The sequence below is a fragment of the Contarinia nasturtii genome, unplaced genomic scaffold (assembly GCF_009176525.2).
Source record: "Contarinia nasturtii isolate CC-2019 unplaced genomic scaffold, AAFC_CNas_1.1 Cnas_scaffold_187, whole genome shotgun sequence".
NCBI classification, from domain to species: domain Eukaryota; kingdom Metazoa; phylum Arthropoda; class Insecta; order Diptera; family Cecidomyiidae; genus Contarinia; species Contarinia nasturtii.
The window spans coordinates 7,479,987-7,494,287 of record NW_022197544.1 but is presented as its reverse complement, the minus strand read 5'-3'; the positions used below and the strand labels follow the sequence as shown (position 1 = coordinate 7,494,287).

Sequence of the window (14,301 nt, the reverse complement as noted above, 5' to 3'; positions counted from 1 at the left end):
CACACACACACACACACACACACACACACACACACACACACACACACCACTCACGCACTCCAAATCGACTGAGTGCTAAAATTGCTCTCAGTTAATCCATAATATATCTCGTACATTTTACATATTGAGTGAGAGTCAACGCAAAGCCACCAAGCACATATATCATGTTCACAGTTGATGTCAACGACAGAGAGCCAAAGAATATAGAGTAAAAAAATCGATGTATCTCTAACCAAATTAAATGGTTTGAAGTGACATCAAAAAAAAAAGGAGGAACACGCTAGCGCACACATAACATACACAAAAAAATCAGCGAGAAAATCTAAAGAAAAGCAAATATTTGCTTTGCAAAGTGAAACGAAACGGGCCATTTTTGCTAATCGCCCAGGCTTACAAAACAAAAAACGATACACCATATGCCACACGATTATATTCATCAGCGTGTCCAGCGAGAGTTGATTAGCTGGACATTGCAAAGTATCTATGTGATTATGGATATAGGTGTATCGTGTGGGATCCGCTCATTTAAAGTCATAATCTGTCATTTGATGTGGAATAAACTCATCACGCGAATCACAAAACAAACACGCATATTCTTTGCAACACAAAAAAATGTATGTGCAACAACAACCAAACATGGACTTTTTTACAATCAAATTGTAATTCTTTTGATTGATTATTTCGATTGTCGCAATAGAATAATTTTTACTTACAAACGAAAACATTATAAATAAAATAAAATAAAAAAAGCCGAATAAACACGAATCATTTGCTATAATCGCTGATAGTAACATTATTCATTAACATGAAATAGTAATAAGGTGGGGGCGTAGCCAATATCCATTATCCATTCATGCAGTCGATAAACATCTTTTTCAAGTCAAAATAAGACTGCATGCAAAAACTAAATAATTGTTAACTATAAAATATTGTGATTACTGTAAAATATTTATAAACACCAAGAAAAATACTCTATTGCCAATTTAATAATAGTAATAGTTGTAATAAGTTAGTATAATAGAGCAACAATCATTTTTTACGGAGACATCAATCCGAACGATTTTTTTCGCACAGAAAAATCGGAAGATCGATCAAAAGAAATTGCAAACGCAATGGCAAGAAATGAATAATCATAATGGAAAAAATCAAATAGCAACCGATTGATGTTAATATCTCTCACGGTCTGACTGACGATTGCGATTACGTCAAATACAATTGAACATTTCAGGCATTTGCGATAACGAAACATATTTTTTGTTGACATTTCATGTTTGCTGAACGCTTTTTTTCTCGCTTCTTCTAAGAAGACTATATCACACATTTTATCATAAACCGAAATATTTATTTATGTCTTAACTATAATTGGAATTTCCAGCAAGAAAAAACGTCCAACTTAAAAGAAACTTGGTTCGAATATTTTTTCATACGAAAACCAAAATCAAAATAAAGTTGGAATTACTTCGAATTCAATAATAATGCAATAGTTCAACCATGGCACATAAATCAAAGGCCCGAAAAGAAACTGTGCAAATTTTGAAATACCAAACGCCAGAAGGTTTCAAAGAAAACATAATAATAATATATGTAGAGACAGTAGCATCCGAATTACATAGTTGAATAGAAATTTCATGAATACATACATATTTCATATTCAGTGCACAGCTGCCGATTTATTTAAGAGAGACTGTCGATGTTTATGTGCGTATTTGTGTGCGTGAACATCACGCAATCATTTGCCAATGAAAATGGATAATTTTGAGCACGCTTTTGGATTCCATTTTATTGTTATTGTTATGTAGTGTAGAAGAAATCAAAGAGAATATTGGCATACGATCCATCTGCTTACGCAGCGTGTCTCTCGCACTCACTCTCACACACTCTCAATCGCCCTCTCTTACTTTCTTCGCATAATCAGTATTAACATAAATAGAATGACTTATTGTCATATTTATGAGTCATCATGTACTTATGCTCTTAAATTGCGATGACTGTTCTTGTTTTTTTCCTTCTTCGAATGGTTGTTCCTCATTTCATACAAAAATCAAGGTTTTTTTTAGTAAATCCAAAGTAGTTGATCGTTGTCAATATTTATTGTACGGGTGAGAATAAGTCAAACATTTCTTTCCGAAAAAATTGAGCAAAATCATTTTTTTTTGTGCTTGAGCCGTTTGATTGCTTGAAATATTGAGATGCTGGAAATTAATGTATCACCTAAAAAGTGTGAAATAAAGTTTCGGGTCAATCTTTATAGATTTTGTGTAGACATTGAAAAGCCAGGCCTTGGTTAAGATGTCACATTTCAAATAGGTCATTGCGATAACGTCTATACAGTTCTTGTTTATTACTTTTGACAATATTTATCTCAAACTTTTTACGAAGAAATATTGGACGCAAACAATTTAATTTTGAGCGACAACAGAGCACATACAAGCAGAAAGAGTGTGAGAAGGGAGAGAGAAAAGTACCAAGATCAGAAGAAACCCATTGGGACCAATTGAAATGAATCCATTTAATGTGAAATTGATGCTTTTTTTCGTAAGAAAAGAACACAAAAAAACGTTCAATGTGAAGCCTCCTTTCAGTCATTTTTTCTGAATTAATTCAAGCAAAAAAAAAAGAGATTCATCTCCGGCGGTTGTACATATCGATGGTCCATTGACTTTGACACACAAACAAGGTCTCTTTACGAATCAGAAGGAAAAATTAGATGCTTTTATAAGAAATATTTTTGTAGTCGATTTCATTTTGGATTTAGAGGTATATTTCGTAACGTTTTAGTGTCGAAGATGAATAATCGATGAGACATCTGTAAATTGTGTGTCCAGTGAATGATTTCAAATCTACAGTATGAATCAGATTTTTACGTTGTTTCGATGTCTGGTAATTTAGATAGTAAATCACATCAAAACCAAGAAGTCCACAATGACTCTTCAGTTCAACGGATGTCTGTGTTTTTGGTTTTTTTTTTTTGTCGTGGTCAATTGAAAATAAAAAAAATAATAATTTTGCAGATTTTCTTTAACTAGTAATATTTGTATTTTTTCTGCCAATTGAATTTTTTGCTATGTTATTTGAAATTAAAGTCGTGTCGTAATTCCATCTGGAAATCGTTGGCAAATTAGGAAAATCCATTTCAGTCGTAATGGCATGATTGTTTTTTTTTTTAAATTTAATTCTTGAAACGAACAAACAAAAAATATTGAATCGCATCTTCATGTGCTCGTCGCTGTTTCTTCTTTCAAATTTCTCGGTAGCTTTAATCAAAATCAGCTTAGGGAATAGTAGCGAATGCACACACAAATTGCAAATTAGAAATAGTAATTACAGTGAAAGTTGTCGGTGAGTTGTGAATTGGTTTGGCAAAGTTATGTTTGTTGCGGCATTGCCAATTTTCAATGGAAATGCGCTACTTGCTGCGCTGCAAAACATGCAAATATTCTCAGACAATTGGGACAATTAATTTGGTAGTGTTTGCAGTTTGTCTATTTCTCTTTCACTGTTCAAGTACAAACAGTTTGTTTATCTGCATCCAACACACTTCATTGCCAAATGCATTGTGACGTGAACAGAGCGATAGAGAGAGAGAGAGAGAGAGAGAGAGAGAGAGAGAGAGAGAGAGAGATAAAATGGCAACGAATACAAATTTCCCGTCAAGACAGATACATATGCCGCTCATATTTACCATAATATTTCATCATTTCATTATTTAGCATGTAACAAACTATTTTTTACACAATCAGAACTAATGTCAGTTGTATTTTTGTTTCATTCACAGACTTCCGATGAAAATGGAAGAATTGACATTGTCAACGTCAACATCATCATTATTATCATCATAGATTGCCATTAGAATAAGTGGAGTTTTGTTGACACCAACACCTACATTGATACGAAGAGTGGCTGCCCGGAGAGCGATTGAATTTATTTTCCGTTCCTCTGCTTTGCTCTTTATTTAAATTTTAAAACGAAGTTAAAGTAACTTAAATTAAACAAATAAAAAAAAATGGGAAACAAGTGTTGCAGTAAACGTCAAGATCCGGACATTGGTTGTCCTGGTGGCAAGAAAAATGATTTGTCAAGTATGTCACAACAGAAATATAACAATGGTTCAATAGACTCAAGATATACACCAGATCCAAATCGGCACAAAGGTGTTGGAGCCGATTTCATTCGTATTCGTCAACCGACACGTAAGTATTTCTTAGCGCACGCATGCACGTGCCCTCGTTATCTTCTACGTGTGTTGGTGTTTTTGGACACATTACAGTAACTGAATTTAGATTTTGCAGGTCACATGAAGCGGCGAGTTGTGATTGCATTGTATAATTACACGGCACGCGAAGATACCGACGTGAGTTTTGTGAAGGGTGATCGAATGGAAGTGCTCGATGATACTGAATCAGATTGGTGGCGTGTCATTCATATAACCACACGGCAAGAGGGTTTAATCCCATGGAATTTTGTTGCCGAAGAACGAAGCGTTAACAGTGAAGAGTAAGTGCAGTGTGCATGCTATTAAAAAAAGAAAATCGCTTTTCAAATGTGTTCTCGTGTAACTAACATTAAGTGTATTGTTTTTTTTTCATAATTTTTCGTTTTAAATTTTAAAGTTGGTTCTTCGAGAATGTGTCACGCAAAGAAGCCGATAAACTTTTATTAGCCGAAGAGAATCCACGCGGAACGTTTTTGGTGCGACCGTCAGAGCATAATCCAAATGGTTTTTCACTATCTGTCAAAGACTGGGAAGATGGCCGTGGTTATCATGTAAAACATTACAAAATCAAGCCATTGGACAACGGTGGATACTATATCGCAACAAATCAAACGTTCCCATCGTTACAAGCTTTGGTGTTAGCGTACAGCAGTGAGTAGCCAAACAATGTTCTTTTATTTCAATTTCGATTCATTTTCATTGGAAATTGTTCTCTTTTTTTTGTTTACAGAAAATGCATTGGGCTTGTGTCACATATTGTCACGGCCATGTTCAAAGCCACAGCCACAAATGTGGGATCTCGGTCCAGAGTTGCGTGATAAATGGGAAATTCCACGGTCCGAAATTCAACTGATTCGAAAATTGGGCCGTGGCAATTTTGGTGAGGTGTATTATGGTAAATGGCGTAATAATATTGATGTTGCTGTAAAAACATTACGCGAAGGTACAATGTCAACGCAAGCATTTTTACAAGAAGCTGCCATTATGAAAAAATTCCGTCACAATCGTTTGGTTGCCCTGTATGCGGTTTGTTCAACAGAAGAGCCAATTTATATTGTTCAAGAGTATATGTCGAAAGGCAGTTTATTGGACTTTTTACGCGAAGGTGATGGTAAAAATCTACAATTTGAAGATTTAATTTATATTGCCGCTCAAATTGCATCGGGCATGGAATATTTGGAGTCAAAGCAGTTGATACATCGTGATTTGGCCGCCCGTAATGTGCTCATTGGCGAAAATAATGTGGCAAAAATATGTGATTTCGGTTTGGCACGGGTTATAGCTGACGATGAATATTGCCCGAAACAAGGATCACGTTTTCCAGTTAAATGGACCGCACCTGAAGCCATTATTTATGGAAAATTCTCCATTAAATCGGATGTCTGGTCGTATGGTATTCTATTGATGGAACTATTCACCTATGGTCAAGTACCATATCCTGGTATGCATAGCCGTGAGGTGATTGAACAAATTGAACGTGGCTATCGTATGCCAAAACCACCGAATCATCATCTTCCGGACGATATCTACCATTTAATGTTGCAATGTTGGGATGCTGTGCCCGAAAAACGGCCAACATTTGAATTTTTAAATCACTATTTCGAAAGTTTTACGGTAACATCTGAGGTTCCATATCGAGAAGTACAGGATTAGGATATTGTTGTTTTTTCATAACGGAAACGCTTTTTTGCTGCCGCTGCCACCATCATCGCTGCTGCCGCCAATATACAAAAGTCACACATTTATACAAACACAAATATATTCACATACACACACACAAAGAGGGAGAGAGAGAGAAACAACAGACACACATCCAGACAATTATCCGTTTTGTACATCGGTTTCCTTACTCGCGAATTCGTTTTACCATCGTCGTGCGATGCGGGTCGCGGTTAGACCCCCATGATGCAACATAAGCTCCATACAATACTAATGCAACCGAATCATTTTTAGCATATTTTTTTCCACTTGTTTTATTCAATAAATATCACCATGAGAGAGAATCATTCGTTTGCTATTGTAACATTCGGAATCGCCAACAAAAACGAAACGAACAAACAAACAAAGCCGTATTTTATACTACGAACTTTTTATACTGTACACACGTATTTATTATTTAGTAACGTTTGAAGGTGAAAAACACGAGACAAGAAAAATCAGTTCGAGTTCCGAAATTTCAATAAGAATAAGAATTGCAAAATTCAATAATACATTCTTTTTAGATCAAACTTAAAGCTTTATCGAACAAATTGAACTCCAGTCAATGGGAGTGAACTTTTTTTGTAGCGACAACCGAACAGTACGAGCAAATCATTTAAATTAAGACAGTTCAAACTTAAAATGGAGCAAGTCAACCAAAAAAAATATCGGTTTGCTAAAACAATGATTTCTCACAAAACTATTCGTAGAAGAAAAAAGAAATTTAACTCAAAATCACGAATATATTTAAATACGATTCAAGTAGAAAAATTATAATAATATCACCGAACTGTTTCCAAACAATAAAAAAAAATGTTGACATGTTTAGCGTTTATATAATTTTGTACTCATTTCACAATGATTGAAATGTAAAGAGAAAAAAAAACAACCATTCAACGAGTCGCCAAATAGAAAATAATGAACTATTTAACTGAAACGAACCGAAGAAAATACGAATAACAAGCAAGAACGAAAAACTACCAAACAAAACACAAAAAAAAACATTGTACTCTCGATTTGCTGATCATACAAATTTGAAGCGCATAAAAATACAAATCAAGCAACACCGACTTGCTCAAATGAAGGAAGACAAAAAATGGCAGATGAAGAGAAAGAATTAAAACCGACTAACAAATACATTTGATCAGTTCCTGATGATGATATAAATTTAAATAGTTATTAAAAAAAACACACACACACAGTAGATATTGTACTTCGGTATTTTAACATTTGTACGTAGGCAAATAAAAACAAAAATGAATTTTACATAAAAACACACATATACCACAGAACAACAAGGGAAATACGAATCAATTTATAATTTAAAAAAATGATATACAAATAAACGAATGAACACCCGCATATTTATATATATTGAGAGATGAAATGTTGACATTTGATTTTGATCCCACACAAATTTAAACCAAGACAAAGACAAACAAAAATCAATTTGTAGAATCGTCCAATCCAGTTGCATGCACACAAAATAAAAATAATAACACATCTTTGTTTGAATCTGAAAATAACGGAATTACGTGTCTATTCGAATTGAAATTTGAAAAATAATCACTTCTTTTTCGTGTTTCAATCGAATGTTTAAATTATATTTAAAAAAAAATTCGTCCCAAAACCAAAATTCAAAATTAACTGCTGGTTTGTAATGGAATACAAAATTTACTCGAAAATTATCATTTTCGTTTCTATTTTTTAAATAGTTTAATTTAATTGCTCCAATTAGTGGACGGCAATTGTATGCATGAAAATTTTGTCCAGAACAAAATAAAATCAAATGTGCAAAATGCAAAGTATATAAAGAAAAACTCGTAGAAATGTAAGAAACCAAAAAAAAAACCGAAAGAATTGAAGAAAACAAAAGTGGATATTTATACCAACATGATTGTTAATTTTTTTTTGCTAAATGTGGAAAAACCAAATAAAAGAGAGGAATGTTTTTTTTCCTGTAGAATAATATGCGATGCTATTAGTGAAAGTAAGAATGCCATTATACGCGCGTGCCGTGGAAGAATGATTCTAAAATTTAAAAAAAGAAGGAAATTTTTTTTTGTTTTTTTTTCCTCTGCATAAAATATGATCAAATACCATCGCGTTTCTCTCATATATATCTATTTTTTATTTTATTTTTTTATTTTTTTTGGAGATAACAAATGATTGAGCAACACTGAAGAACAAAAACAAAACGAAAAAAAAATTGAGTCATTATCCAAGCCAAAGTCCAAAAATTAATTATGTAATTTGTTTTTTTTTTTTTTTTTTTTTTTTTATTTGAGATTACCCGTTTCAAAGATACACACACAATCGTATTCATTCGCCTTCGAGGTATCTGCCTCCCCCCACTGTGCATGAAAAATGGCGACCAATGATGAATTTAGCTAAATGTAGAATATATATATATTTCGTTTTTCAAATATTGCTTAGCTGCCTCTTTATTATTTTACAATTTTGAAAAGAAAAAAAAAACTAAGAAAATAAACAAAAAAACAATTGGTAGACATTCGGTGTGTGATTTAATAATTGTTCCGTTTTATACATTTAAATATATCAATTCCATTTGAATTTGATTATGAATTGTGGGAAAAATTGAGCGAAATAATTGAATAGAAATAATAGAGAAAGATAGATAGAGTGACAGCTAATTGAGAGATTCCTTTTTTTGTCAATAAGAAAATGAAAATATATATATTATACAATACATCCAAATACAGAAATACAGTATTTTCAAAGAGTGCATTACATTTTTATGTTTGTATTTTTTTTTTTTGTTCGTGAGGAAAATCGTGAGCAAAATTATTTAGAAGCAGCAACAAAAAATGTGTTTTTGGTTTTGTTTTTCGTTTCCAAAAATCAAACTCAGTCGATATCAATAAAAAAAAATATAACGAAAAAAATAAGAAAATGAATAGCCTTTGTCACTCTCGAAACAAATGAATCGAAGCAGCAATTATATTTCCACACATACATACACAAACACAAGATTTATTTATATACATAATTTAGACGGAGAATATCCGCATTTTAAAAAGAGAGACTAAACTGTTTTATGTTTCCTGTCAACAACACCTTCATTACATCGCCAATTAGCAATTTTGTAAATAAATTTTGTGAAAGCCACAACCGAAAACCGAATAAGTAGAAATCAATAGTCGAATAAATAAGAAAGCACGTGCAAACCTGTATAGTTTAATGAAGAAAAAAAAATATTTTTTTTAATATGCGGGGATGACCTTGTTTTTTTCTTTGTTTTTCAAATAAATTAAAATTAGCATACATCAAGCGAAGAATGAAAAATACATTGAAATAAAATGGATAAAAAGCAATTGTGACGTATTAACTAAGATATTGATAGGAACATAGCTAAAACAAAGACAAAACGAAACAATAACAAAAAATACACTCAAATCGCGTTCATCTTTTTTGCATTGTGAATAAATAAAGACGATGAAAAATGAAATGCGCAACTGAAAGCATCAGCACAAATACCTACAACAAGACAAACAATAATAAAAAAAGACTTTGTAATTTGAAGACAAGCCACTTTGTAAAATGTACCCAAAAAAATAGCGTTAAAACGAAGATGAATAGAAAAAAACAAGCACATGACGATTCTTTAAATATTTTGTATCGGTAGCATCTATCCGTTGATGAATCTCTTGCGATACATAATTGATGCCAACATAATTCTAATAATAGTATGAAAACTTAATCGATCACTAAGCAAACACATTCATCGACACACACAGAGAACATACATTTTTGATATGAAACAATAGAACACACACAAACGAAGAACATTTCGTATAACTTTAAACAAACAAACAAAAAACAACAACAAAATAGTTGCTGCTTTTCTTTTCCATGTCTATAGTCTAGCTAAGATCTCTCTATCTGTCGTATTTTTCACCACAAGCACATACATAAGCACACATTTTCTACTCAGTTAATTGTTTAAACATTGTGAATATAAATTTGCACCGCGTGGCGTCATCGATAAATAGGCATTATATATTTCCTGAATATGTAAATATATACAGACACAAATACAATCGCATGCAACACATTCACACACCATTTTCATTTCCAAATGGAAAATTCTCTCTAGATTTATTACATACAAATTTATCGATAATGGAAAAAAGGAAGAAGAATAAGATTTCTGTTGCAAAAACAAAGCAGGACATTTTAATAGCAATTTACTGCAAACACACACACACACACACACACACACACATGCGCGTGCGACAAAAACAAACAATTTAAGACATTTCAGATGCATTGAACACATGCTATGAAATCAGCATTACGTATTTATTTAATTAAATTAATTTCGATGTGTAATAGTATAAGTTTACTTAAATAAAAAAAATGAATCACACAAACACATTCACATTATTTATACAAATATATGTTATGAAGAAAATGATGATAAAAAATGGTATGGAGTCATTCATACAACAAAAAAAACACAGACACACACAACATCAAACACAAAAATTTATTATTAAAAATTGAGGTAAAAAATAAACGAAGAAATTACTATGTATGAATTTAAAAACTGAAATAAATGTAAAACCAATTCAATTATATCGCATTTTTATTTTAATCTGTTTAGCAGTATTTGGTATAGATCAGAACTAGCAATGGTCGCATCGCCAAAACAATTGAAGAACTGAATCAAAAGAAATCTATTTAAAATTATTCTTATGCGTCTTGTCTTATTAGCTAAAACTCCCATTAAATAATAGCTAATTATCAATGCGAATAGTATCAGCGGATGCCTGTAATGGAAATTTGTGAAATGAAAAATCGAAACAAACAATTACCTGAATAAATCCGTCATGCACAATGTACATATTAAATGTAAGAGAGTTTGGAATTGAATGTATTCCATTTCGGTTGTCCGAAGTGTTTTTGATAATCCGAAATAATGTTAAGCAATCTAATATGTGTCAACGTGAACCTTTGGAGCGGTAAGTGGGAGTGCAAACGGTTATTCATTTCACTTTCTCTCAAACCATTTAAAATTCTATTTTACGCAAACTTATTCCGATGATGGTATTGCTGTGTATTATTGTTGTATTCAATGTAGTTGTTTTCCTAAGTTCTTTCCGTGCCGAGAACTGTATTAGGTAAAGCTCGACGAATTTATCTCAACGATGCATTGAAGCTCTTCAGCTTCCTTGATCTATATTTTTGTGAATGTTTTTGTGTGAATGAGTACAATTGTCTCAAGACTTATATGTGGTATGCAAACGAACGATACACGCCAACTTTTGAAACCAATTCACTTTTCCAACCAAAAATAACATGCGAAAGAGACACTTTTGCTACATACATATGGAATTCAAATAAAAATGTTCGAATTAGCCGGCTTGAAAATAATCAAGAGAGTAGGAGACACACACACACACACACACACACACAGAGAGAGAGAGAGAGAGAGAGAGAGAGAGAGAGAGAGAGAGAGAGAGAGAGAGAGAGAGAGATAAGTAGTGTATGTGTGTGCGGTGGATGCAAACGTGCAAGAAGTTTGCATTTGTTTTGGCATGTTATTTTAGCGCATAAATTACGAGCCGTGTCAGTTTTGTGTACAATGTTATTAACACTTGTAATTAAATACATCAAACATGTTTATTTGTTCCATGTTTTACCAATGTATGCATGTGTGCACCATGTTCAGTCAGACTTCTTTCAGAATTCTTCAGAATTGATGTGGAAAAGAAAGCGTTTTGGCGAAAACGATAACTCGACAATGAGTGAGACTGCAACTGAATCCGTACGTTCATTTGCAACGAAATTTGTTGTTTATATTTCGTGTTGTTGTTGCTGCTTTTTTTCTCTCTTGTTTCCTTATTTTCTTGGCGTAGTTTGTATGTGTGCGCCCGTGGTAAATGCAATACGTGCATTGCACCCGGAAAAGCGATTTAGAAACTTAACTGAAAATTTCAAGGACCAAACGAATTATAACGGCATTATTTTCAATGTGATTATTTGAACATGAACATACGCATTTATGTATATATTCACATATGTATCGTTTTTGTGCAATAACAAGAAGCAAATTCAGGCAAAACGCAGCACATCAGCGAACGTATTCATGGTATATTACATGCATGCGCTCGTAAATGGATTTAGACGTATAAATGCAAAAGTAATTGAAAATTCAAATTTAATTCATGTGAATAAACACTCAACTAATAGAAAATTTTAATAACGCATATTGCAATACCTTTTTTGGCGTAGGGTGACCTCTCAACGGGGGAATATACGCAAAACACACACGCACAAACACTTGCACGCTTGGCCCAACTTAAATTCCAGTGTGCTATTTGTTGTATAATAATTTAAGTGAAAATGTTGTAGTCGGCTGATGCCGTTCTGCCAAAATACAAATTTATTTTATTTCAATGTATTATTATTTGTCAAATCACATGAATTCCAATTTTGGATTGCAATATGACTGACCAATAATGTGATATATTGACATTTTGGCCGTACGACGATTGGGGGCGAACCACCCGATTCAATTTCAAAACCAAATCATTCGAGAGGCAGAGTAAGTTAACACCAAATATAATACATTTTTACGACAAAAACTTATCAACACATGAACTAAATATATGTACACCAAATCCAAATGTTTAATGTGGCTGGATTTTATTTCGCATTCTTTTTTATTTTGGTTCGTTGTTGTTTATGCTTAAAATTATTTCGGATTTTATTGCATGGCAATACGATTTATATCGTTCAGCTCATCCATCAGTTCGTGTGGAATATCATCCCTGAGCGGGTACGCGCTCCCGCTTGCATGTTTCGCTGTGTGCTCGTGAATGAGACTCATTTTCTATCGTTCGGGTTTTCATAATTTGTAATTGTAATTTAATAACGGAAATTTATTACGAATCGAATGAACGGAATTTTCATAAAATCGAAAATTAATTTATTTACAATTTATGATATGATATAATTCCATCCGTAGCGCCGAATATATTTAGTCAGCATTCTGTTCATGACATGATAGAACGCAAGTATTCAAGAATGAATCAAAATGCCAAACCAAAAAAAACCACACACATTGAACCAACTATGTGAAAGCAGCTCGAAAGTGAGGTGCCGGGGAAAGGATAAGGAAGAGAACGAGAAAAAAGAACTGAACACATATCGTACGCACTCGCGCACACCATTTCAAACTTATGCAATGATTTTTGTTGCCAGTGATGCTGATTATTGCATATTTTTAACCACATTTTCGGTTTTGCATTACGAATTCAATTAAAATTTCCATGCATATATAAATGTTTCGTGCATGTGGTTTGTTCTTTTGCACATTTTTTTTATCGCGCCATGATGAATTTTTACCATATGACATGAAGAAGCAGCGAAACAAAGTAAACCATCATGTCAATCACACTAGTATTTGTATTATGCATAAATTTGCGACAAGCTAAAGTGATTTGAACCGCATTTTCAACTGGCCAAACATTTTTAAAAATCTTTTTTTTTTTCAGCGCACTGTTGCTGTAGAAAAAGATACTAACCCATAGAAATGAGCAACAGCGGCCAAGTGATACAAATTAGAAAGAGGTGGAGTGTGAGAGAGAGATGGAGTGCGCGAACACATTTCAAATTGAATTAGAGCCCTTTACTTTGACTTGATATCGGCTAGGATTAACCAACATAACATAAGTTATGCTTTGGTAGATGAACGAGTCACAACAACACGAGATGGCGACGACAGTGGCGAACGCACTGCCACATTGAGCTTTAGCTTGATAAAACTAAAATAGCTAAGTGGCTGTTTGACAAAATCAATTATCATTGCTGTCGCATGCAATTCACTTTCTACAGTCATTACCACTTTCGATGCAAAGCCAAACAACGTTTATAATATATACCACATACATCATTCCATCTATTCCATGGTCCTAATGATCAAAAGTGGTGTGGTTGTGCATTGTCTGCTGTTCAAATGCGATTCAAAAAGTGCACAACGAAATTGATTCCGAGTGGCATCAATGAATTGAGTCGTTTGGTTTTCATTTCACGTGTTCACAATAATACATGACAGAGATATGCTTTTGTTTCTCTACCGTCGATTGTCATCATAGAAACTTTAAGCTTTTGTCGTCATCGTCGCCGTTGCCATTGCCACCACCGTCGTTCGTCAATGCTGGCGTTGACATTGCTGCTAGTTGTTTACCACAGCTAAAAACAACAAAGTGATAAAAATTACACAATCGAATTAGTGAATCTGCCGAACGAATTGCTATGCTTATGTGTATGTACGAATGTGAAATCCGAGACGATTTTTTTTATAACTAAGACCATTACTTTTGCTGTACTGTATGCCCATCTCGGCGTTGAAATGCATTTTA

General features: G+C 33.3%; 1 protein-coding gene across 4 annotated transcripts in view; it reads left to right on the top strand.

The window, feature by feature from the left end:
- LOC116336575 (tyrosine-protein kinase Src64B) overlaps positions 1 to 7,882 on the top strand; it is a 16,080-nt gene extending 8,198 nt beyond the window's left edge. For 3 of the 4 annotated variants that reach the window (XM_031760496.1, XM_031760498.1, XM_031760497.1), the window contains 4 exons: positions 3,776 to 4,190; positions 4,281 to 4,494; positions 4,611 to 4,864; positions 4,944 to 7,882. In XM_031760496.1, coding sequence (XP_031616356.1) covers positions 4,004 to 4,190; positions 4,281 to 4,494; positions 4,611 to 4,864; positions 4,944 to 5,866 — 1,578 coding nt within the window. In that variant the 5' untranslated portion in view covers positions 3,776 to 4,003 and the 3' untranslated portion in view covers positions 5,867 to 7,882. The remainder of the gene's footprint in view (positions 1 to 3,775; positions 4,191 to 4,280; positions 4,495 to 4,610; positions 4,865 to 4,943) is intronic. The other variant, XM_031760499.1, reaches the window with a different exon arrangement.
- Positions 7,883 to 14,301: the final 6,419 nt, after the last annotated feature.